The sequence below is a fragment of the Protopterus annectens genome, chromosome 7.part1 (genome assembly GCF_019279795.1).
Source record: "Protopterus annectens isolate FY-2018-M chromosome 7.part1, PAN1.0, whole genome shotgun sequence".
NCBI lineage: Eukaryota > Metazoa > Chordata > Ceratodontiformes > Protopteridae > Protopterus > Protopterus annectens.
Window position 1 is genome coordinate 381,305,202 of NC_056740.1, and position 23,697 is coordinate 381,328,898.

Genomic DNA, 23,697 nt, shown 5'->3' on the forward strand with positions numbered 1-23,697 from the left:
ACTGTCCTTGGTTTTGGGGAGTTTCCAGAATTCTTCTTAGAACTCCACTGCCATTTCTTCTTAAATGTCTCTTTTTGTTGAGAATCTTTACTCTGTTTCTTCTCAAAACTGGATTAGGAGTTAGCAAGTCATCACACTATCACTTCTGCAGCAGATGGGCCAAAAACAATCTTTATCCAAAGCAGAATTTAAATTTTCATCAGCATCTAGGGGTTATTTCATTAACATCAGTGGGGTTCTGAAAAATGCAGCCACACAAACCTCCCCAAAACCATACTAGTGGCGTTCGCCCTTGAAGTAACCCTAACCCAATTCAAGTGTAACTTGGACAGTTGGATGGGAAACGGGAAATTAATCCCTGGTTTGGCACGTATGTCTCTAATACAAACAGGTAACCTGTAAATGATTAATTTCCCAGGCCCATGCTTACACTTATCAAGGGTATCAGAACTTGTCAGAGATTGGAGAGGCTTAAAAAGGCCCTTGTGGTCGTTAGCCTAGTAAACAAGTATGACTCTAAGCAGTAATCAGTCATACATGCACTGTATGCAATGAATAGTGACAAACAATAGAAAAAATAAATTAAATTTAAAAGCAGATTTTTTCCTCACAAGAAGAAACCGCACACAAAACATTCCTTTCAGTTTCACAATGTCAGGACAAACCTTAATGTATGAGCCTTACCTTTCAAAATTCTGAAAAACAAAGTTGCAGAAGCATACACTTTTATTGCACATACTTACCAATTAATCTTCCTATCTTTATCAGGAAAAGTAGAATTGAAATTGACCAAGTCTTTACCAGCAGCAGGATTAACTAAAGCTATAACTGCTGGATCGCGTTTGGGAAGAGTTTTTTACTTAAAAATATGAGGAAAACTGGAGGAAGTAACATGCAGATCCCCCAAAGCTGCCAGAACTGGAGAAGTGGGTGCAGACTCTGGAAATTCCTTCTGTCACAGCTCACAATATTGTGTAGGGACTGAGAAACCTCAGTGTTCTCCCCCTAAAAACGCTGGCACATTCCAGAAATAGCCTCAGAGAAAGAGAACCCCCCCCCCCACACACACACAGGGAGAATAAGAAACAGCTTTCCTCAGAGTCTGAATCAGTAATCTGAGGAGAAAACCCCATACCAGTCCCTTCATCTTCCTGTTCAGATTCTGAACCTTTAATCTCTTCAAGAAAGGGGGAACCCCTCTTTCATTTGCCAGAAACAAGTGGGATCAATAGACTGGATTAAACCCCAAGCCAGACCCAGTAAACCACTCCTGTCTAAAGAAAGTTGAGGAGGAGTAGATGCTTCCCTCTCTCAGGACCAACAACAGTGGTTTTCCATCAAACCACCGAGGGGACCTCAACAGCCACAGAGGACATGGATGACCACCCAGGCTACAGTAGCTGAAGGTGCTACATTAGTGGGATCTAGCCACATATTTCTCTGCCTCTTAGCACAAGAAATCTGGACAATGCCTAAAATAAAGGTGGGGACAAAAAACCCAAAATAGGGACACATTGAAATATTGCTCTTATAAACTAAGAAAGTTGCTAGAAAAGGTTGTGTATTAGCATACAAAAGTTTGAAAATCAAATGTGTCAATATTTAGTGACTTCAGTCCTCAGTGATTTATGAAAACATGTCATTTTATGAGGAACAGACCAAAAATGAGGCAATCATCTGTACAGTTGAGAGGCATCATCTGGAGAAAAAGACTAGTCTGAGGTACAACAAATGGCCACAGCAGAGTCACCTACGTGTGGCTGAGGCAAACTGCTTAACTTTCTTTTTGTGGCTGGAAGAAGGACTATGGGACAGATAGATTGCTCCATGTTAAAGCTGAACATGGTGCCTCTTTCCCAGGGAAAACAGCAAACATATGTAAAAATTAAAAAAAAAATGTTTTAAGTTTTTACTGTGTTTGTCTGTTTAAAAAGATTTTAGCCAGCCACACAAAGTAAAATAATTTTTCCACATGATTTTTTTTTCTGGTCAGTTTAAAAGTAACAGAGAGTGCTACCATTTAAAAGTACAGCATAGCACAATGTTGTGACAGTCCATTACAAGAAAAACTCCTACCTTTAAAATAACTTTCCTGAAGAGGAAAATACCAATAATAAATCAATAAATGGATGTTTGTTTAAAAGTCTCGGAGGAGTGGACTCTTCAGTGGAAGTAAACCTCTGAAGGTCTTGGCACCCAAACTTGTCTTTTAGTCAGCTCAACTCGAAGTTCCTGACAGCATGGGCATGTGGAAGGGGCCCTGAAGCTTTGGAAGCTTGCTGGCTGTTACATTCTTGGCAGGATATAACACCATACAGATGAGGCTACTGCAGCAGTGATCAATATGATGAACGTAAAAAATGTAGGTGACTGTGCGTGTGTGTGTGTGTGTGTGTGTGTGTGTGTGTGTGTGTGTGTGTGTGTGTATTCACTTTTGGAGCTCAAAGCGAGGCTCTTCAAATTCTATGCACACCACAGTTCCATCAGAAATATGCAGCCGGCTGAGGTGTACTGGTGTAAGACTCCCTAGGTTGTCTGCATATTCTTTCACATGGCCAACCTATTCTGCACAATATGAATGTAGGATTGGACTGGTGTACAGGTTTATAATACACAGAGTGATCAACTGGCCCTACTTGCCTATATCATGTCCTGAAATAAAAATGGCTGCTTTGATGGAATTGTTTTCTCTGCATATTCCCAAATGTTCTCGGATAACACAAATTTACTCCATTCCTTTTTTTGCCCCAGCCAAGGAGTATCTATGGTCTAACACAGTTATCTTCCACTTTTGATAACTTCAGGAATCCGGCAGGTTTCTTGGGAGACTACTACAACAAAATGAAATAGTTTGGCTTAAAAACACATCCATACAGAATTCAAATTAAAATGAAAAAATACTCTGTATTATGATGCATGACTTAAGCAATGTTGTATACAGTCTCATTCTCCCCTCTCCCTTTTGTTGTGATTTCCAGACAAGTTCTCTCCACCTGCTACTGCAGTTCAGGCAACAGGTGTTCCACCCCCTCCTCGTTCAAGATTAAGCTATGCCAGACTTCTGCAAGTCCAGCTGGTTCCAGTTTGTGCACGGCTTACCAGATGCCAGTATAAATATGCCAGGCTGTTTTATTTCTTCTGGAACTCTGATCAAATAAAGGCATACTGAACAAACAGTTAATTTAAAACTTCAATTCAAAGAACATGCCATTTTTGCTGGTAGCAAGATACATTGTTTATACAATACGTCTGTTAATGAATTCACCTACTCTGTTGAGAAAATTCTGAATCACTTCCAGACCATTAACTGTTTGCTGAAGACGGAAAACAAACATGTACAGTTAACCTTCATTCATAAAAAGTTCACAAAGACCTTTGGAAACCGTAAGCCTAGAAGCAGGTGTACAAGAATTTAGAAAACAAAAAATACTTAAAATTGGAAGGTTTAGATTTGAACAGTCTTTTGTTTTGATATTGCTAAAAGTCTGCTTTACATACAAAAGAGCAGAGAACATTGGTATAGGTTTATCAAAAAGTCTCTCAGGTTGATATTAAACCCGGCCTCAGCAGAGCCATCTTCAAATAGCAAATTCTGAACTCTGCTACACTACAACAGGTTGAGTGATACGGGCGAACTTTGCAGATCCAGCACTGTACAATTTACTTTATAATTGGGACACTTTGGGGGAAATCAGAAGTGATGAAGAAAATAAGGAAAGGGAGAGACAAAACAAAAATGCCAAAACTAAATAAATGCCAATAAATGAAAATACTTATTATTATGTCAGTCCATCTTCAGCTAAAGAATGCTTTAGAAATACCTGAACTACAGTACAGAAAAAAACGAAAAAATAAAAACAGCAGGGGATGTGAGGATGAACACATTTACCCTATATGAATAACATGGTACCAGGAATGGTTTAGTGGGGGAAGTAAGACCACTAGACTATGATGGGAATTACATACAGGCTGACGTATGACGGGAATTACATACAGGCTGATTTTGAAATGGTGAATGCATGGAGTTTTGCTTTCAACACAAAATGTGGGACTTTGTCACAGTTTTCAGCCTGGCAACTAATACACAAGATACACAAGATTAATAACTTTAATGACCTGCTTCCTAGAACCAAAGGGTACGAAGTTTCTCCATTTGCCTATTGTGAGACTATGAGCAAGTCATGTATCCAGACAGTGCCCCTGGGTCATTAGAGTGTTCACAGGTCTTACCTGGTGGACAAATATATTAAACAAAAGTAATTATAGTAACAAAGGTGTGTGTGTTTTAAGTGTGCAAGCATGTAGGAGTGGGAGTGTATAGGACATTAAAGTAGCATGCAATTTCCATTGGTCAGATAGGTTTAAGCTTTGTATTTGAGTAACTCTGCAAAACTGTTTTTTTTTTTTTTAATTTCATTTGCCAACAATATGCATTAACATCCAGCTCAAAACAAAATTACCCACCGACCCAAGTAACAAAATTAGCAAGAACATATGTGAAGCAAGTATTCATGAAGTCTCTGAACACTATAAAGCTTGAAACCCAATCCTGAGTCACAATGAATAACTTAAAGCCGTCAGCAAGCAGTTTTAATCTTTTCCATCTCAGAAAACAGTCAAGCAAACCTCTCTCTAAAACTCAAAAAAATCATTATAGGATCAAGAAGTCTTATGTATCGGTTACATCTCCGTTTTTAATTTTTACTAATTTTTATTCTGTTTTTATCGAACACAAGAGAATACCACTGCACAAAAATGCACCGGAGCGCCATCTTGTGAGAACAGAAGTGTATTGGTTATTTATTTTTAACTATGTTTGGCTAGGTTACCTTAGTGAAGCATTTGATCTCTACAGAAAAACATGTTTTTGGTACAATGCTGACTTGTTCGTAAACTGTAAAAACTAAATGTGCCAAGGTCTTTGGCTGAAATTTAACTTAATGGAAAGTGCAATGCAAACATATGCACACTATCATCCAACTGCATGAGTGTGCCTATTATCTACAGAAATATTTGTCGGATTTGCTAAGGACCTCCCATACAAAGAGCAGAACACAAACAGCAAGAACCGTTATTTTTGTTTTAAAGAGCACATTTTCTTTATTGTCATCTCCTAGGATTCCACGAGGACTCGTTACTTCACAGTGGATTTAATTTACAAGATGCCCAATATATTAAAGAAATGAAATCTCAGAATCTAATCAGCATCAAAAAGTGCTTCAGTCAGGCTGTAATGTTTTATCAATCAGCACGAAAAGGAACTTTAGATCCATTAAAGATGCTGCATGTAGCTATCAAGTCCTATTAATCTACTGTTAGTCTCTCTGTGCCCTGGATATTCCTAGCTTTAGGTGCCCACCGTCCAGCAAGCTTCTGGCATCTGTTCTTGTGTAAGCATAACCATAGTTTCAGCATCTGGTTTTATGAAGAAATACTTGTGGCACAATGTTTCACATCATATTCCATCCATTTTTAAACTGCAGTACACTGCCTAACAGTTCTTGCATAAAGCTGCCCTCCATATACCACAATAGCCCTGGTACATTTTAAAATACTGTTTGCCATGCACACATTCTCAAATTTAATTAAAATTATGAGCAGCGGTTTTCTAGTGCTTTAGGGTCACTTTGTCTTCCTTACTGTGTTTGGTTCATCACTCCTGTAATGATAATGAACGCTCAGCCATATCTTGTCCCAGTCTGTAGAATAAATTCCTTTGTATTTGTACTAAATGGTTGTGCATAAATATAAAATCTTCTGCTCATCCTAAGGTTATCCATTAACAAACCAGGATTCTGACCATGTAATTCCAAAGTATTTTAAAGTCAGTACAATTGTTTGCATTATGCAGAACATTGTTCATTAATTTTAGAATATAAAGCACTAGTTTTTAAACCACAAAACTTCTCTTGAGAACTACAGCACCATTTTCAACATGAATAAGCAAAAACACATCTAACCAATGACAAAGTAACACTGCCACAAGGAGATGACAAGCAGGGTCAAATCATACAAGTATAAAACATATCACTGTTGTATCACTCGAGTTCATTATGGAAACAAGCATTTGATTAAACATCACAGCTTAAATGCTGCCTTTGGAGCACAGAGGGCTAAAGTCCTTATTATGACACAAACGGGCTAATATCCTTATTATGACACAGACTATCCAAGTTCGCAGCCCAGATGGAGAAGCAGGAAAGGGCAGGATAGGACCGTGACCAATACTAGATCACTTGACAGGATAGCAGCTCAGTCCACTGCAACAGATAGCCAGCAGAAATACAGGTCCATGATAGCCAGCAGAAATACAGGTCCACGATAGCCAGCACCAGGATCCAAGAAGCGGCACCAAGCAGTAAGCGTGTAGTAGCAGCTCAGTCCATTGCAACAGATAGCCAGCAGAAATACAAGTCCACGAATGCCTGCACCAGGATCCAAGAAGCGGCACCAAGCAGTAAGCGTGTAGTAGCACACACTGCAGAACGTTCAAAGCACAAAGTCAGTGTGGCTTGTACTGCGAGAACTCTGCTCACTCAGACTGTGTGTGTGTGTGTGTGTGTGTGTGTATGTGTGTGTGTGTGGGGGGGGGGGCAGAAGTCTAAAGAAAAAAAAATCCATTACTCAATCCTACATGAATAAAAGCATGATGTGACATTGTGTAGGGGCTAGTTTGTGTAGTGTTCGGGCCTGAGAACAATTAGGGGGTCACACATTTACATGTGTGGTGGTTGTGGGTAAAGCCAAATCATACTTAATTAGAAAGAGCCCCCCCCAAATTAGCAAAGACTAAAGAAAAACGGCATTTCAAGAGATTAAACCACTTCTATGAAGCATGGACGATGGGCACACATCTGGTCAACTCTTGCACCTACTGTGAACAATGGAGGGGCTGGAAACACATGGGGGTTCTAATGACAGTCTGGTATGGAGGCACAAAGAAATTTATCATTGTTTAAGTAATCCATCTAATAGGTGTAACGCACTTGAAGTTTACGTATAGTAATGTTTATCCATGTGAAGTAAAATCCTACGCAATACAGCTGTAGTAATGAATAAGAGTATTAAGAAAAACAATGCCAACCAATTCCATCACTGACATTTAAATTAAAAGCCTTGCATGTAATATAAATAGTACCTGCTGGACAGACAGGTATGTATCCCAGAGATTACCCCTTCTCTGGAACAGGCTCCCAATCCAACAACTGGATGGGGGACAGGAAATTCATCCCTGGTTTGATACTCATGTCACTAATAGAAGCGGACAGCCTGTAAATGGTTCACCTTCCAGGTCCCTGCTTACACTTATCAAGGGTACTAGAACTTGTCAGAGATTTGGGATGCATAGCTAGGCTTAGAGAGACCCTGGTTATCTTTAGCCTAGTACACACCTATGAACCTATAACAGAACATATAAAGATTTTGAGCTGGAAAACAAATTGCCCTTAAAATGAATACAACAAACTCTTCCTTAAAAGGTTCTTAAAATAAGTTCCACAGTACAAATTACAGAGAAAAATTATCCACAGGATCATAGGAAGTTACTAGGCTATTGGCCCAGAGGCCCTTATAAACCTAGCCAAGAGTTTAGCCCATATTTAGACAAGTCAGCACCCAAAGCCCCTGCCCAGCAGTGACACAGGTGGAATCCCAGGGGTGTATTTTCTGTTTTCCATCCAGTTATCCAGGTTGCGCTTAAAAAGGTACTCTGCTTGATCTGGAGAGGGAGTTTATTCCACAGATGGGGAAGTCTCTGGGACACAAATTTGTCCCGCCAACAAGTCCTATTGATGTCACAGACCACAACGAGGTTGCGCGTGCAGGTTACTCAAGTTGAGTTCGACTTGCAGACATGCAGCAGTCCCATCAAGGCGAAGTCCGAGATTGCTTTGTATGCCACACAAAGGTCACCTCTAAGGAGTCTGTATGAAAAAGAGTGCAGAGACGGTGTTTTTAGCCTATCTGTGTAGGGTAGATGTTTGAGGCCCTGGATTCTCCTGGTGAGGAACCTCTGATCTCTCCAGCTGTTGCATGTGTTTTGCTAAGTACATGCCAAAGGGGGTGTTGTACTCAATAATTGGCTTTATAAGGCAAAAATACAGGGATGTTATGACTTCCTTGTCCCTGGATGAGAAGCTCTTACTTATGAGGTGGGCCATGTAGAAAGCTTTCCGTACAACATGAAGCAACATGGTGGTCAAAAGTCAGGTTGCTATCAACCTGGATGCCTAAATCCCTCATGACTGTTTGCATGCTTAGGACATTGTTATTAATGTGATAATATGTGGGGATGTCACTCTCCCCAAAGGGGATGATGATACATTTATTGGCATTCAGCTTGAGGCCATATTTCTGGCACCAGTCATTTGTTTGGGTGAGACCCTCTTGCAGGAAGTCCACTTCACTTGGGGAATTTATGAATGCACCCAGCTTGCAGTCATCTGCAAACTTGGTCAGTCATAGCCCACTGGTTTTGGACTGCACCTCAGAGAAGTATGCCCCAAATAAGAGGCCCCAAAACTGATCCCTGGGGTACGCCACTCATTACAGATCTAATGCTTGAGGTGGCTTCCCCAATTTTGATTAGGTGGGTTCTATCAGTGAGCCAGTTTGCTACCAATCTGGTAACATACGGACTTGATGCCTAGTTGAGAGGAGTTTATAATATCCGAGTGGGGAATAGTGTTAAAGGCTTTGGCTAGGTTAAGGTAGGCAGTGTGCACAGTCTTCCCCTCATCCGTGGCTTTGGTGACACTTCAAACAAGTCAACCAGATTTAACAGACATGACCTCCCCTTGACAAAGCCAAATTGTGTGGGGTCGATATTTGGAGACTGCCAATGTCCCCTGTTAATGAGGTCCATGATAACACGTTCCATGGCCTTGCAGATCAGGCTAGTTAGGCTGATGGGTCTATAATTTCCTAGATCAGTGGGTGCTCCACCTTTGTGTAAAGGGATGACAGTGGCTGTCCTCCACTCGGCTGGGACAAAGCCAGTACTCAGGCTTTGGTTGAATAGGGTACCTGATGATGCTGCAAGTTCATGCCCGAGTTCATGTAGGATGCAGCCTGGGATGTTATCAGGTCCCAAGAAGGCTGTATTTCTTGCCTTTAAGAGGGCAGTGATTACCTGTTCCATACAGATAAGGGGTGGGGGCAGGTACTGGGTATTTCCTGATGAGAGGATCAGAGGGGTGAAATTTTCGCTGAATCTGTCAGCCAGTAGGATAGCTATACCTACAGCATCTATGTATGTGGTATCCTTGACCACCAGTTCTGAATAGATCTAGGTGCTTCCTTTGAGGTTGTGAACATATGTGAAGAAGGCCTTATGATTGTCTCTAGTAGATGTGGCCAATTTGAACTTAAAGCTGGCTTTAGAGGATCTCACTGGTGCTCTTATTTGCTTGTTCAGGTTAAGGAGAGATTGCTTCCAACTGGGCACCTGCTCCTTCTTGGTCCTGGACAGCAATTTTTTCCTTTTGTTATATAGTTTATTGCAGGTATCCACCAGACAGGTTTATTCTTCCTTGCAGAGGATGATTTAGTCCTGTCGGGTATTCCTGATTCCATGCATGCTGTACCTACCTTATTGCTCTTGCCCGTTCCGTTCACCCTGCGGGCTCGCTCTGCTCCCCAACCCTAACCCCAAATCTCACCCACCCCTAGCACACCTAACTTTATACTTCCTTAGCCACACCTCTAACCCTCATTGACCTATAGCTCACTTGATCTGGTTACATACTTATCTAATTAATACTAATTTACTCAAATTCCCAATTTTACCTACCCTTTTCTTTGGATAGACACACTCTTATCTTTGTGCTTCCTTAATCACTACTCTCCATCTTTTACCCATACCACACCTCCTACTATGGCCACCACCGTCTTACAAAGCTATCTTAACCTACTCCTCATGTCCACTCTTCTATCCCACAGCCTCTCCTGCTATGAAGACTTAATCCTTACTAAATTTCACCACCCCTTAAAACAAACAACCCCTTTATCTTCTCTAGTCTTGCAAAGCCATAGTAATATTACATCTTCATCATCCTACCAGAGACCACAGTTCCATAGACTAACCCATATTAAGCATTTCCAAACCAGGAAAACTGACCCTATCTTATGTAAACTCAGGAAACCTTCACAGAATCTACAGCAGCACCTATTACTACATGAGGACATTCATCCAAACCCAGGTCCCAGCATTTCCACTCATAATTCCCAATCTTACTACCCCTCCACATGACATACCCCCACAAAAACCAACTCTCTTCTCATACCTCACCTTAACATACGCAGCATAAATAATAAAATCACCGAGCTGCATGCACTGCTAGATTTACATTCCTTCGACATGCTATGTATAACAGAAACCTAGCTCAAACCAGTTATTAAAGACAATGTCATTCTCCCACCTGGCTACAGCATCCTGAGACTAGACCGTCTTAATAAAAAGGGTGGTGGGGTGGCAATACTCTTCAAATCTGAATTACAGGTCACCTCTTAGATACCACCCTCACCTAGTAATGCAGAGATTTTAATATCCAAACTCCAAGTTAATGCAAACAAATCCATATACATTATTTGCTTATACATACCCCCAGGTAATAACACAAATACTCTTGAAAACACCCTTAGTTGGCTCTCCACATCCTTCCCACAAGAAACTATAATCCTTGGGGATTTTAATATTGATTGGAAATGTTGTACATCGGTAAATCCAACTACTCACATCAATCTTTATGGCTTTCATTAAACCATCACCTACCCTACCAGAACCCATAAACCTAGCAACAAACAAACCACCTTAGACTGGTATTAATTAACAGTAGTCCCCAATTATACAAAACGGGCTTACTCCCTGATGATATTAGTGACCATTCCCTGACCTTTATATCTAGGCAAAATACCTCAATTCCCAACCAAACTAACTTTAGAACCACACGAAACAAGAAAAATCTTAATCTAGTTAACTTTCAAACTGAGCTTAAAGCTTGCAACTGGTCACCCCTAAAAATCCCTACCGCTTGATGAAGCAGTCTCTTTAACAATAAATTCTTACAAATTCTGGAACACCATGCTCCCTCTCGCACTGTTAGAATTAAGAACAAACCTGCTCCCTGGCTCACAAAAGAGACTAGACAAAAAATTAGACTGAGAAATCAAACCTGGTCCAAATGGAGGAAAACTAAAATCTCTACTGATCACCTAAATTTTAGACAACTTAGAAATGCTGCAAGAAAAATCAATATTCCATGATAAAAGAAACTATTACCTCAAATTCCAACAGACCCAACATCAAAACCCACAAAATTTCTGGTCAGGAATAAATAAATTGCTCCACCCTGGACATGCCAAAACACCCCCCCCCTCTAATTTGACTCCAAACTCTTCTAGCCAGATTGCTGATATTTTTTAAAAAAATTTCTCTGAAACAGTCCAATCTTTAGCGAATACCTTACCCCCAACACCACCTGTTACCACTACTGAGCCACCCCTCGCAACAACTTTACCCCACACTCTCCACCCTGTCCCTACATCCTTCATACATACCCAACTCCTAAAACTTAAACCAAGTACTCCATCAGCTGACCTCCTTCCAGCTGAACACCTGCAAATGGCAGCTGGAGTACTTGCCTACCCAATTGCTATACTAATAAACAGAACAATTACAGAATGTTCCATCCCATATCTATGGAAAGTCTCACACATTATACCCCTCCACAAGGGAGGTAACTCACATTAACTCTCCAACTTCTGCCCCATAGCCCTACTTTCCCCACTAGCAAAAATTATGGAGAGATGTATTCACAGTCAAATACTTGATTATCTTCTCCAAAACCACCTACTAGAAGACTGCCAGCATGGCTTTAGGCCATTACATAGTACAACAGCAGCATTCCTATCCTTTTCAGACTGCATTAATAAAAACCGTAACAACTTACTGTCCACAGCCCTCTTTATTGACCTCTCAAAGGCATATGACATATTGAATCATCAACTACTGTCAGATACACTTAGATCTTTTTCTTTTGCCACCCAAACAATCAAGTGGTTTAACTCCTACTTACGAAACAGACAGCAAACAGTCCTCTGGGACAAGAAACTATCCACTCAGCTCCCTATCTCTCGGTGTCCCTCAAGGCTCCATTCTGGGACCTCTCCTATTAACCATTTTCATTAATGATCTGAAAACATCCATTCCACAGGCCACCTGCATTCAATACGCTGACGACTCAACATTAATATGTAGTGCCTCCTCACCTGCAGAGCTTCAAACCAAGATGCAAACAGTATTTAACTTAGTAGAAAAATGGTTCCATCAATGCAGTCTCCTCCTTAACCCAAAAAAAAACAAAACTATTATTCACTCCACCCTAAAGTCCACCACTATTAACTTTACAATCACAGCCAACAATGGTACTAAAATAGCTCCCGACATAACTACCAAACTTCTAGGCATAACAATTGATAATAATCTTAACTTTGACACACATATTAACCTAACTATTACATCAGTTAATAAAAAACTCTGTTCCCTTTATAGACTTAAACCCTTTCTCACAGCTTCAACTAGGTCTACTATTGCCCAAACTCATCTACTTTCCACCCTTCTCTATGCCTCCCCAATTTATACAAACCTCTCCAAAAGCAATATCAATAAATTGGCAACATCTTATAATAACATAGCCAGATTTGCCACTGGATCCCCATTTAGAACCCATCACTGCCAGAATCTCAAACTACTAGGTTGGCTGGAATTGCAAAGTCAGCTTCTTATACAGCAACGTACAATTATTCATAAAACTCTGCATCATCCCACATATACTCCCATACTCTGTAAGCTTATTAGCCCATACAAAATCCTAACAACCCTACAATCTGCCAATAGGATACTAGTATCTACCTTAAAAGCCAACAAGTCCGGGGACTGCCTGTTCACTAACTCTGTTGGTAACATTTGGAATAAGCTTCCAAATGAAGCAACATCCCTTTCATCCATTCCACGGTTTAAAAAGCAACTAAGAATCCTCCTAAACTTACAATAGTTATGCCCTTGAACTAATCTTAACTGACCGTATTCACCTCATTCATGATATACACTTCCTATGGTACCAGTAGGCTGATAGATGTGTGTGTGTGTGTGTGTGTGTGTGTGTGTGTGTGTGTGTGTGTGTGTGTGTGTGTGTGTGTGTGGGACTATCCTGGTCAACAAATGTAAAATAACAAATAAATAAAAATGCTCGTATAGTGCTTTGGTGTAGTTTTGGATATTGGTGCCAATTCCTACAGAGGGGGGAGGGGGCTGTGAAGCTGTTTATACCATCCATCAGGAGATTATAAATCAGCTTTGGAGAAGTTTATTTTGTTTGACTCTAGATGGGGGAAGGGGGTCAGGGGAGATGGTGGCTTCGATAGTGAACACTTTATGATCGGATCTTACCAGGGAGGATGATATTGTAAGAGTACCACAGTGGTTATGTTGGTTAATACCAAGTCCAAGATATTATCACCTCTTGTGGGGGTATCGACTAGCTGTTCCAAGGCATTTGCACCGATAAAAAAATCAAGGAATATCTAGGCATTTGTGTAGTGGTAGGAGTAGTTTTTCCAATCTATGGCTGGGTAGTTAAAGTTGCCCAGGATCAGGTTAAAGGGTTGAATCTTGATAGATTTGAAGAGGTCCAGATAGGTCGATTGGGCATCTTGAGTCAAATTTGGGGGCCTAGAGCTAGCTATGATTTGAATAGGGGTCTTTGTCAATGGTTAACTGCATCTGGAGTGCCTCCTGTCCATCATAATGTTTGACCACCGTGGAGGTGTGTGCAAGAGCAAAAAGGACATTGTTATCATTGAAAGCAGGTTAATGAAAGACTGGCCTACTAAAGTAGTACAAAAGCTTCAGCACTCACGCCATGCCACCAAACAGTGAGATATATGCGAGATATCATGTAAACCTTCATGGCTTCACCCAACTAGTCCAGTCACCAACCAGGATAAATAAAAACTCCAGCAAGCACACTACCCTGGATTGGATACTAGTCAGTAAGAGCCCCCAGTCATATACAACAGGCTGCTTTATCAGATAGCCTCAGTGACCACTCCCCAACATTCCTACTCAAAAAATACCTATACCAAGCTAAACCTGTCATCTACAGTCAAATACGTAAAAAACTAAACGTTAACCCACTCACATTCATCTCATCCCTCAAAGAATGTAACTGGCATCCTCTAAAGTACCTCAGTCTTGATGACGCAGTTGAATTTTTTAATACTACCTTCCTGAGCATTCTTAATTACCATGCCCCCGTAAGACTTTCCAGAACCAAAGCACAACCCTCCCCATGGCTGCAGAAAACCACTAAGTCAGAAATGAAAAACAGGGATAAAGCCTGGGAGCACTGGCGCAAAACCAAAGCCCCCCTCAACTAGACAGAAATTCCTAGAGCTATGCAAGAGAGTCAAAAAGCTAATAAAACAGGACAAATTCCAATACTACCAGTCTGCCCTAGACTCCTCACAACACAGTCCCAAACATTTCTGGTCCTCCATAAACTCCATCCTCCACCCAGGTAAAGTCAGTACCCCTCCTCCTAACATTCCTCACTCCTCAGAAAATATTGCTACCTCATTCAACACACACTTCACACAAACCATACTATCACTAGCTAAACAACACAATCCCCTTCCCCTCCAACCCACACCTTCAACCAGCAATCTCCCCACTGCCTTCTCTTTTTCTCCTGTACCTACCTCCAACATAAAAAAAACTCTTAACTAAACTTAAACCAACCAAATTAGCAGCAGACAACCTCCCAAGTGAATACCTACAAACCGCAGCTGATGCTCTGGCCTACCCTGTATCCATCTTGATTAACCGATCTCTCTCAGAAAGTTATGTTTTCACACTGTGGAAAGTATCGCATATAATTCCCCTCCACAAAGGCGGACCCTCCACAGAACTAACCAATTACCGCCCCATAGCTATTCTCTCTCCACTCTCCAAAATACTACAGAGATGCATACACTCTCAGGTCTCAGACTACCTCCTTTCCAATACTCAGCATGGTTTCCGACCAAACCATAGCACCACCACTGCCTTACTCTCCTTTACTAACACTATCCTTCAGCATAAAAACAATGGCTCTCTTTCCTCTGCTACTTTCCTAGACCTATCTAAAGCATTTGACAAGGTCCCACACAAACAACTTATCTCTGTCCTCAATAACCTATCCTTCTCTCAATCAGTCACCAACTGGTTTCAGAGTTACCTGTCTGACCGCCAACAATCCGTTGTATGGCAGAATGACACATCTCCCCAACTACCTGTCTCCATAGGGGTTCCTTAAGGATCCATCCTTGGACCCCTACTCTTCTCTGTTTACACCACTAATCTAACCTCTGCCACCAAACATGGCACACTCATACAATACGCAGATGACAACCATCATCTGCTCAGCCCAGTCCCTACCCAAACTGCAAAAAGTCACACAGGAAGCCTTTTCCCCTGTTGAAACTTGGTTATCCAATGCCCAATTAATACTCAACCCAAACAAAACTAAACTAAACTACTAGTCTTCCAACCCGCCAAACATACTCAAAACAACTCTCACTTTAACATCACAGCAAAAGACAACACCACTATATACCCAGCTGAACACACCAAATTGCTAGGAGTGAAAATGGACAATAAACTAAAATTTGATATTCACATATCCATGACCATAAAAAAAGTCCACAAAAAAACTAGGAGCATTATACAGAAATAAGCAACTTCTCACCAAAGCAGCAAAGATTTCAATAGCAAATTCCCACCTTATCTCCACCCTATACTTTATGCCTCTCCAATACATACCAACCTAAGGCAATGCGATCTAAACAAGCTAGAGACCTGCTACAACAAAATCACCAAATTCACCAAAGGGGCATCCTGCCGTAGTCACCACCGTCTCTCACTTGCTGAACTGGGCTGGCTTGAACTCCCTCACCTCCTTCAATGGTATCAACTCTTACTCGCCCACAAACTAGTAAACCATCCACTAAATGTCCCATCCCCTCCAGAATCTACTCCAACCCTATCGCACCACCAGACCACTAAGATCCAGCAACAAAAATCACTTGCAGATCACTAAAGCCAATAACTCTGCTGGTGAAGCACTATTCTCTTGCACCATAGCCAAATTATGGAACTCCCTCCCACTCACAATTACCTCCATACCATCATGCACCCACTTCAAAACTTTACTAAAAGCGCACCTAAAAACATGCTGGCTATGCCCTTGCAACTCCCACTATCATCACCCACCCCATCCAACCACTACCTTTCTTTCCACTCCACTAACTACCTTGACTATAGCAAGCTCTGATGCTTATAAGCCTAGTACTTATACAGCAGGAACTTCTTACTGTAACATTTGTTAATGTCTGTTATGTACTTCACAGATAAAGATTCTAGTTGCCTACTTATGTACTATGTTCTCCATCTGTAAATATGTTGTAAGTAATTGCTATGTTAAATTGTTAATCGCTATGCAATCCAATGTAACTACTGTCTGTTTATTTTAACTGTGGAGCTTTTCTTCCCGGACCTCCACTGAAAATGGACCTATGCCCAGTCGGACACTCCCAGTCAACAAATGTAAATAAATAAATAAAATAATATGCGCTAGAAGTAGGTTTGGCTGTATCAGTTGAAAACGTCTGCCAATCCATAGCACGAAAAGCCATTCAGTGCCTGGTTAGAAAAATTATTGTTTGCTATATCAGATACACACTACTCTCAAGGTGCTTTTCCCTTACACTAAGAAGCTACCGAGGCCCAATAAGTCCTCAACTTCATATGCACCTAGTACGAGTTGCTGAAGGTGAATCAGGTCTGCTGCTTCTTAACACAACCCTCTATTACCTTTTGATCTGCAAAGCAACTTTACAAGTTACTTCCCTATTGCCATTCACAAAAGTAGTGCTTTTCAAAAAGCCATATTGCAACACCAAGTTATGCTTGAAAAAAAAACTTAGTAATGTGCAGTATTTAGGGATAATGTTGAGTCAGACCTTTATGTTTTGTTGGAGAGAGAGAAACATTTTATCACCACTTGCAGTTGTAAAAAGAGACTATGTTGTGCACTGAATTTTATGCCCTTAGAATTAAAATTAGCCAGCTGGGAAAAAAAAAGGATTGGTCAGATCACGATGCAACTCTTGCTTCTGATGAAAGTAATTTGTGATATTAGAAAAGCAATCATTTTTCAGGTAATAAGTGCAGTTCATTATCACCATGCAAACATAGATAATGCAATACTGCATACCACAAAACACAAGTGGACTGTGATCTTATCGGCTGGCTCTTAGCCACATTTTTGCTTACACACAGACTACCAGAGGGATAACAGGAAATCTAAGATTATGACGGCAATAACTTCCTACATCCCCACTAAGACCAGAATTTTTTCTGTGCGACTGAACTACGGTTCTTCCCCTAAGATAACAATCTGATCATCCAGGAAGTATGGAGGTTGGAACTACAAAAATGAAACCAATTACTCATGAGGCAGGGGCGGAGTGATGACATCTCCGCTTGCCAAACAGAAAATATTGATTTAAATAACGTATTCAGCAGAAGGATACATTTTTTTCCAGTTAGCCAAGGTTAAAAGGATATTTTAGACTGTTTTTGTCAAGACAAAGAAGCAATTGCACTGGAACTGACACAGAGTACTTGTACGTTGTTATGGGCTGTCTTTGTACATATGTGCAGAACTGTTCTGCAAGATTTTACTACAAAGAGTTCGGTTCATTTTGACCTCTCCCTATCTCAGTAGATGCCTCGGCACTGCTGCATTACTGGTGCTTCACTACTAGCAAGCTGCATGCCAATTTTACTCTCTACAGTTGACAAGGGACCCTTATGCCCAGTAAGCAGCTTGGGCATCTATAAACAGAAATAGTACCAAGCTGCAAGATAAACATCTCTTCACAGATAGTCTTCAATGTGTAAGCATCAGGTATTGCCTTTATACACATTAACATGCCCACCACTGTGCTACCTGCCTATTCACTATCCAGTCACCTCAAGCTGTGGCTCAGGGGAAGGGATCATATCACACTCACAGAAGCAGGAACTGTTTAACGCCTGATCGATGCACCCTTCTCCGAATGGGTTAATTCCCAGTCATGTCTCTGAATCTCCAGTACTATTAACCAAACCCTACAGCAGTAGTAGTTCCAGACCAACAGAAGCATTATCAGTTCAATACAGCAACGGATTCAACACACAGTCCCAGCATTAACACCCCTTGTAATCCGTCAGTGATCCTTTCTACAGCTGGGAGCAAGGACAGTGGACTCCATGTCATCTACAGAGTTATGTTCTTACTAAGGCAAACTGTAAATGTACTATGAACTACATCCTGACTGCCATCACTAATAACAGGGTTGTTTCATTTAATTCATAACAGGCATTTAAAGTTTTAGGTTCTGATGTTGTTTAAAGCTATAGAAGAAATGAAAAAAGGCTCTGCCCAATTTCTTTTCCCAAACCGTTTCCCCGAAGCATTATTTTTGCCATCAGATATCTTTTTCATCACCTTGCTTATCACTACACATCTTTTCAATGGTTTTTACAATGCATCCAAGAAAAAGTGCCTCCTTACTTGTCCTTAGTAAATTTATTCTCCTCAGTATTACAAACTGAGCATCTCCACAAGCATCTCATGTTTTCCACTGCAATCCCTCCTCTTACCCATCCCCCACTACCTTACTTGCGGCTCAGAAATGTTTTTTCCCCCATGGAGTACTACTTAAAGTATTTTCAGATAAGATAAGTTAAGATTTAAGAATTCTGGCAGTTTCCTCCAAATGATCTTCACTTTGTATGTTCTTTCAGCCGCAAAACCTCAAAAAGGGCAGAGATAAGTTGTGGACATTATTGACATGATTCTCTTTTGTCTGTTAAGTATACTGCTTCTCTTAGGAGTACACATTTTGCTAGAGTTTATCAATTACTGCCCAATAAGAGCAATCAGCTTAGGGATAGCCCCAAGTACAGGTTTCTGCACAGAAACACAGCAGCAAGACTTGTGAAAAGTCTAAAGGAGTGGGTGTTTTGTGTTTGTTGTCGCACCTGGGATGAATAGGCATACCATCCACAACTGGTTCTCTTCCATATGCAAACGGATTATTAGGATATACTCAGATCCTCCCTCAACCCTAAATATGACAACGAAGGCACCGCCGAATGAAAGAAATGAATACACAAGCTCTCCTTATTCTAAAAGGATGCTGCTACACCCAAACATTCTGCATCATTCACAAATGTATGAATTTATACTTCTAGCCCCAAACCGCAGGATAATGACAATCAGGAGTAGCATGTAAACAGCGACAGAAGAACACTAAACGTCACATTCTCCAAAGTGAACAAATTCTGGGCACCTCTGATAAAGAACTGCTTACTAGACAGTACTATCATTCAGGGGCAAAAAACATCCACCTCCCAGTCTGAATTCTACCTCCTGTCTGTGGGGGGGGGGGGGGTCTGCAAGTCCTCCCAGTGCCTGTACGTGCTTCCTTCAGACATGCCTCCTACCCCCCCCCCAAGAAAAACACATTCTGATTGATGAGACTTATAACCCTCAAAAAGAAGCATCTGAAAAGCTTTAATGTGTATATGGCTTTTAGTGCTGTTATGACTGCCCCTACATATGTGACATTTTTGAAGATTAGAGCCCCAGTAGGACCAATTAACTAGTAGTACCAAATAACTAGTACTACCAAACATCTTATGTGGGTATCTGTTTATCAGCAAGACTCCCAAAAGTTCACTCTAACTGCTCTTGTTATTGTACTGACAGATGAAAGAAATCACTCCCATTTAATCACAGAGGCAATTTGGGCAAAGTTAAATGGGTAGATGTTCTGAGCAGCAAAGTCAAATCAAATAAAGCTAACATGATGGTCTCTTTTTGGAGTATCCAGCTCACCAGTGGACAGAGAAAATAATGCAGCCCACTGGCTGCAGTGCAACACAAACGACTTAAATCAAACCATTACATAGCTTTAGCACATGTCCCATGACAGCTTGAGTAAAACTGAAACAGAGGGCAAGAATACATCAATCCCGCTCCAAGAAAAACAGGTCTACTGATATGGTATCACAGGAATAAAGACGGTCCTCAAGAAGGTCTTTGCATGAAACACTGGCAAGTCTAAAGGAGTGGGTGTTTGTTGTCTCACATGGTATGACTGGTTGTCTTCTGTATGCATAATGGTTACCAGGATATGCCCAGACTTTTTTTTTTATTTTTACAAATGATGTAAAAGTTTGCAAAAGGTTTCATTTTTTTTTTTGCAAGTGATGCAAGTATGAAACAGGTCTGAAGTACACGACACAGTAAAAGGGGATGATAATGCACTTTGGTAAGGTTGTAAATAAAGGTTTAAGGGTCTGAACTGTTAACATGCTTCTTGCAGTCAATGAAAAAAATGGTTAGATTCCTTCCTACTCTGCATATTATGTGATTCTTAGCAAGTCATTTAACCAAACAGTGCTCATGGATCACCCCTGAAAAGGGAGGGACATGGTAGAGTTAACGTGACTAGGTAACAAATTATTTGGACATGGGTAGAGTTAACGTGACTAGGTAACAAATTATTTTTTAACTGCTGTCTGGATAGCAAGAAATGCAACAGTCCTCATGAGGGAGAAAAGAAACAGTTCAAGGATACATGAAAAATCTTATTTGAAAATGCACATGCTAATCACAACTACAGTTGCCACCTTTTCAAATGCCGAAAGTGGGACAGTTTTTATGGAAATGCAAAATTTTTTAAATGACAAACCATACTCGCAACCAGTGCAAGAGAGTGAATTCACATTTTTGCCAAAATAAAAGCTCAGTATTACATAACTTGAGTGCTTCCATTGTTTCATGTAATACTAGAGTTTCAATAAGGTGGAAACTTGGAAAATATCTTTTGCCCTAAAATATCAGAAAACATTTGTCTGTTTTTATATTTTTATACAGGACACACGTGCCCGAAAAGGGACTGTCCAGTGTAGAGAAGTAGAGGTGGTAACCTTACATACAATTCTTATGAGCTGGGTTGCCACCTTTTCAGAAGCCCAAAGTGGGAAATTTTTGGTACAAACGTCAGATTTTGCAGGGTGAAACATACCCATGGCCAGTACAAAGGACAGAACTTCACTTTTTTGCCTAAATAAAAGCTTATTCTTGTAGCATTTTAGTTGCTTATTCTGTTTATTATAACATTTAGGTGTTTTAGATACAGAATAACTGTTTTATGCAACTATTGCATAAAATATAGGAAATATTTTTGTCCTAAAATCTCAGGACATTTCCAGTTTTTTCAATTTGTTTGCAGGACACAACTGCTCAAAGAGGGACTGTCCCTTGCAAAGTGGGACAGGTGGTAACCCTACTTATGAGCACAGGCACAATTGCAATAGATATAACTGTCCTGTTGTAAACGGGAATTCATTTCAGAAGCATTTTTAGCCTTACTCTTGATGCCTGTCAAAACCTCAGACTAAACAGAAGGATACTGAAAAACAGAATGTATAAACCAGGAAATGTAGCTTATGAAGAAAGCAGAACACAGACTATATAGTGCAGATACTTTAACAATCTAATAATTTTCACCAAAAACGTGGATGCACAAACACTAGCTGTACACAAGGGGGGGACAGGGAGCAAAAACATGTGTGTTCAGAAGTACTGGCAGCTCCTTGGAAGTTCAAAAATTGTCCATTACAGACCATGCTGGAGTTGAACAAACCTGGAAAGATGAACTTTCACTCTACTGTAGAGCGCCATTTGTTTATATTTCAGATTATTTACAACATAATGTTAGCATCTGCTGCACAACCATTGAGTAACCGTGATCTTACTTCTCAGCAAATCGATGCATTTTCCATCACAATAATGATAATTCCATGACAGGGATCTGCATATCTACAAATTGTGTCTAGTCCATTCCCTCTACAAGATTACGATTTAAACATATAGATACACAGATACACATTTAAGAACACGTTGCTTTTGTAATGACTTAGCAAAGAGTACTACTTTAATGTTTGCCGAATACAGCCGATAGATGTCACTGCCAAGTCATAAAAAATTAGGAGAGTAATTTGAAAAGTCAGCATAATAAAATACACTTCTAGAACAACTAAATTCAAACCGACATACGCAGCTGTTGAATAACATGGGAAAGAAATAACTGCAAGATTTGGCCAGCACTTTCATAATCTGCGACACTGCAGAATTTTATGGAGTGTTACATACAATGTCATCGTCATCACCACTTTGTGAAAGTGCAGTGATCATACACAAATGAATGACTAAATAAGTAAAAACGCCCCTTACCCATCCCCCGTTACTGACTAGCCATGTTCCTTGCTCTTGTATGATATAGTTAGACAGGGCTTCTGCCAGACTCCTTGACGTTTCTGTACCCCGCTCTTGACTCATCTGCTTAGCTAAGACACCAGTAAATACAAACAAAGTGACTAGCCGACCCCAGTTCATGTTACCATCCTGCTGCATCTGGTAACCAACACGTCGAAGAAATGTGCAAGGGTCCGCGATACCACTGCTGGATCCAGGGCAATGCATGTAGCTCTGAATGGACTCAAAAGTAACCCGGTTCCGTCGCTCCACATCACCCGCGACTCGGCGCAGGGTCGCAGCTGTAAGATTTGGGATAGTTCGACTCTCACTTCCCAGACAAGACTGAATATAGTATTCTGCCAAAAGAAGAGTTTCCTCTTTTAATGAATCATTCATTTTCAAGGAAGACAGCAGAAGTGATAGCAGGATGTACAAGACCTCCGATGTTGTGAGCCCTTAATGCCTTGATTTCGAGGTGTTGTAATTCTTTGGCACTCATCAGTTGGTCCTCATCATTTGGTTTTGTCAGAACTACAGTTGGGAAAGCTAGATGTAAAGAGCTGCCTTACACACCCACCCCCACACATCAGAACTGCTGTAAAGAGGAGAGCCAAACACTTCCTCATTCCTTTCTTTAAATCCCACGCATCTGTGACGTCACACCAACAGACATTCAAAGCTCAGCGATCCTCACCCACTGGACTCCATACCGCGATTCATATGACGGCAACGGATTCTAGTACGTGCCCTGCGTGAGTCACCTAGTAACAATGTGAACGTTCTGTCCTGGAAATCAGTTTGTAATCGACTGTTAATTTAGGGTGTAAACCTTCGTGGATTTTTTTAATCCCAAGGTGAGGTGTTTAGTTTCTAAGACATCTATAACTGTAACGTTAGTTTCGTTGTGAAGCACAAGTCACTGCATTGGGGAAATACACGGGACGCGTAGGTAGATGTCACGCAATCGTCGCGAAAATGAGTGACAAGTGAAAAGATAAGTGAAACTTACTAAAACCTGTCAGTAGAAGAATAAGCCACTGTTAAGTAAAAACTGCACACTTCATGGAGACTGTACTTATGATGAACATGCGTTTTAAAATATTAGCTAATCAGTATTCACCTTAAACCACTGTGGTACAGCAGTAGTGCTGTTCCCTCACAGCAAGAGGTTCTCCTGAACGATTCACGTCTGGAGTGCCTCCTGTGTAGAGTCAGCATGTCCTCTCCGCGGTCGCGTGGCCTCCGAAAGACATGCAATTTTTTAAAAAGGGGGTTTTGCTTT

The 23,697-nt window shown here is 40.8% G+C and overlaps 1 protein-coding gene across 1 annotated transcript in view; it reads right to left on the bottom strand.

Annotated features, from left to right (window-relative positions):
• The window catches only part of BCL2L10 (BCL2 like 10), a 38,234-nt gene extending 15,117 nt beyond the window's left edge, over nt 1-23,117 (bottom strand). The window contains exon 1 of the mRNA XM_044078825.1: nt 22,392-23,117. Coding sequence (XP_043934760.1) covers nt 22,392-22,811 — 420 coding nt within the window. The 5' untranslated portion in view covers nt 22,812-23,117. The remainder of the gene's footprint in view (nt 1-22,391) is intronic.
• Between the last annotated feature and the right edge of the window lie 580 nt (nt 23,118-23,697).